At 43.0% G+C, this 3,375-nt stretch overlaps 1 gene segment (V, D, J or C); it reads left to right on the top strand.

Moving 5' to 3' along the window:
* Positions 1-214: 214 nt before the first annotated feature.
* On the top strand, positions 215-819 carry LOC110287704. The segment is given in 2 exon segments: positions 215-273; positions 449-819. Coding segments are annotated over 2 exon segments (420 nt in total).
* The last annotated feature ends 2,556 nt before the right edge of the window (positions 820-3,375 follow it).

Raw genomic sequence — 3,375 nt, forward strand, 5'->3', positions numbered from 1 at the left:
TACCCCTAAGCCCCTTACCCAGTAAAACCCCCTAGCTTTCATGCCTCTTAGCCGACATCCATTATCTCCTGTGTGCAATGTATGTAGGTGAGAGCTCCTTCATTAAACGACCTCATGTAATTACATCAAGATTGTCCTTCGTGATTTTTTGGGTACCTGCCGAATCGGGAATTGAGTGGGAGGTTTCCCCACTAGGTTCTATCAAGACCAGGATCAAAAACACAATGAATTTTCATTTGCAGGTTTTCAGCTTCATGCTTATCAGTGTCACAGGTAGAGATGGGTAGGAGTTTGAGTTCAGAAAACAAGGTTCTTTTTCCCAGGAAAGTTACATAAAGTAGACCTTTTTCTTTCCTCTGAATATTGAATGGTATGGAATTATTTTTGTATCTCTGTCTACTAACACCCTCTATTTCACTCTCTTTCTCTTCAGTTGTTTTTTCCATAGTCATACGGTCCAGTGGAGAAATTGTGCTCATTCAGTCTCCAACAATCATGGCTGCATCTCCAGGGGAGAAGGTCACTATCACCTGCAGTGCCAGCTCAAGTGTAAGTTCCAGTTACTTGTTCTGGTACCAGCAGAAGTCAGGAGCCTCCCCCAAACTCTGGATTTATGGCATATCCTACCTGGCTTCTGGAGTCCCTGCTCACTTCCGTGGCAGTGGGTCTGGGACATCTTACTCTCTCACAATCAGCAGCATGGAGGCTGAAGATGCTGCCACTTATATCTGCCAGCAGGTTACTAGTTCCCTACCCACACAGGGATACAAACTAGAACAAGAACCCTTTAACTCTCTAGGGCCTAGCTACTTCCTCTAGAGATGAACTGTGGCCAAGGGTTTAATTGCAGTACTACACTGGGTGCTTCATATCTCTCTTAGAAATGTCTGAGAAGCTGCATTCATGAGGTGTAATGGCAACTGTCTAAACAATACCTGAACAAAGGTAATTCCAGCATATATGCAAACATTGATGTGGGAAATCTTGAGGGGATTCCTCCTAGATAAAGAATAGGACTTCTAGTGAAGTATCACATAATCAACTAACCCTTTCATGAATGTCTCTATACAAATTGCCCAATTTTTTAGAAATAAAGCTTTTAGATTCTAATGTTAATGATTTGGGCAATTACTTCTAGCTTGTAATATTAACAAACAAACAAACAAACAAACAAACCCATGCTATTGCTGGCTAGGCACTGCCTGGCTTCTCTCCCTGTTCCCAGCTTGGTACTGGAATTGTATGTTTCTCTTTTTCCAAAGCCTGTCTCACTAAAGCTGGCTTTGCCACTCTAGAACTCCAAATCACTCTCTCCTCCTTCCTTCTGGATGCTGCCATACCTGGTCAGCACTTCCAANTGTCTGCTGCTAGCTGGGATGCACTCTGGAAAACCCACACTCTGCAGTAATAACCTTTGCCTTTAGCTCAGTTGAACCAGCAACAGAAGGAAAACAGCAGATAATCTTAGTTTAGAATCAACAGATAACACAATTGCTGGGGATGTAATCTAGTGCCTAAATTACCCAACTAGTCTATGGTAGAAATCTTCCAGTGCTGAATCCTCTTGGATTCCAACACTGGTAACAGGCCCAGGTGTACAGCCTGCTGCCTTGTTCTCATGGATTAAAAGGACTCTCCCTCCTCCTCTCTTCCCTCTTCCTCTCTCTGACCTGGAAAGCCTGCCTCCTCGCTCAGTGAATGTCTTCTCTTCTTTTTTATTTAATCAATTAGGGGAAAATTCCACTACAGTTTCTCCTAATGATTGTTTGTATATTGTTGGATCTGTAAAAACTAAGTGTCACGATAAAACCAATTACTTATGGCTACTAAATACCCACTTTTGTATCAGGAGGCAAGGTAATTCTGTGTGGAGTTTGTTAGCTGACAAAGAGGGAATTCTAATTTTCCTGTTTTAATGGCTAAAATGCTAAATCCTTCCTTCCATCCTTCCTTCCTTCCTTCCTTCCTTCCTTCCTTCCTTCCTTCCTTCCTTCCTTCCTTCCTTCTTTCTCTTTCATTTTTCTTTCTTTCTTCTTTCATTTTCCTCTCTTGTTCTTTTTCCTTTTACTTCTTTCTTCATTTTTTTAAATTTATTATTTAACCTTTTTTTACTGTCCCATCTTTATCCCCCTCATGGTCAAACCTCCAACTGTTCCAAATACAGAACCTCCTCTCCCAATGTCTCCAAGAGGACAGCTCCACCCCCAGCCCATCAGACCTACTGGAGCCCAAGCATCTTGAGGGTTAGTTGTATCTTCTCTGATTAAGTCTAGACTTGTGAGTCCTCTGCTGTATGTATTGTAGGCCTCACATTAGCTGGTCTATGTTAACTGGTTGGTTGCTTAGTGTCTAAGAGATGAAGGCTGTCCAGGTTAGTTGACACTGCTAGTCTTCCTATATGGTCACCCTTCTCCTCAGCTTCTTCCAGCTTTTCCAAATTCAACCACAGGGGTCAGCAGCTTCTGTCCTTTGGTTGGGTGTAAATACCTGCATCTGCACTCTCTTTCATTTGCTGGTTGGGTCTTTCAGAGGGTAGTCATGATATGCCCTCTTTTGGGAGCACTCCATAGCCTCAGCAATAGTTTCAGGCCTTGGAGACTCCCTTTGAGCTGGATCTTAATTTGGGCCTGTCACTGGACCTCCTTTTTCTCAGGTTCTTCTCCATTTTTGTTCTTGTAGTTCTTTCAGACAGGAACATTACTGGGTCAGAGTTTTTGACTGTGGGGTGGCAAGCCCATCCCTCCACTTGATGACCTGTCTTTTTACTGCAGGTAGACTCCACCATTTCCCGCTCCCCAGTGTAGGGGATTTCATCAAAAGTCTCTCCCTTTGAGTCCTGAGATTCTCTCACCTCCCAGGTTTCTGGTATATTTTTCAAGATCCCACCAACCTCCTACCTCCCAATGTTTCCTGTTTTAATTATTTCTTCTGACCCTCAAGGCTTTAGTACTTTTCCAACCACCAATATCACATAAAATTCCCCTCTTCCCCCCAACTCCCTGTCTACTTTCCTTCCCAGGTCTCTCCCTTCCTCCCTGCTTGTGATTGCTTTCTTCTCCCTTCCAAGTAGAACTGAGGCATCCTCACTGCATCCCTCAGCTTGTTGACCTTTTTGAGTTCTGTTGACTGTACCTTGGGTAATTCTGTAATTTTGGGGAGCTCCTATGCACTTATCAGTGAGTACAAACAGTGCATGTCCTTTGGGGTTTGAGTTACCTCACTCAGAATATTTTCTAGTTCTACCTAGTTCCCTGCAAAACTCAGGATGTCCTTGTTCTTAATAGATGAGTAGTAGTCCATTGTGTAAATTAACCACATTTTCTGTATCCATCTGGGACATGCAGGTTGTTTCTATCTTCTGGACATGACAAATAA

This window comes from Mus caroli, unplaced genomic scaffold (assembly GCF_900094665.2).
Source record: "Mus caroli unplaced genomic scaffold, CAROLI_EIJ_v1.1 scaffold_20345_1, whole genome shotgun sequence".
NCBI classification, from domain to species: Eukaryota; Metazoa; Chordata; class Mammalia; order Rodentia; family Muridae; genus Mus; species Mus caroli.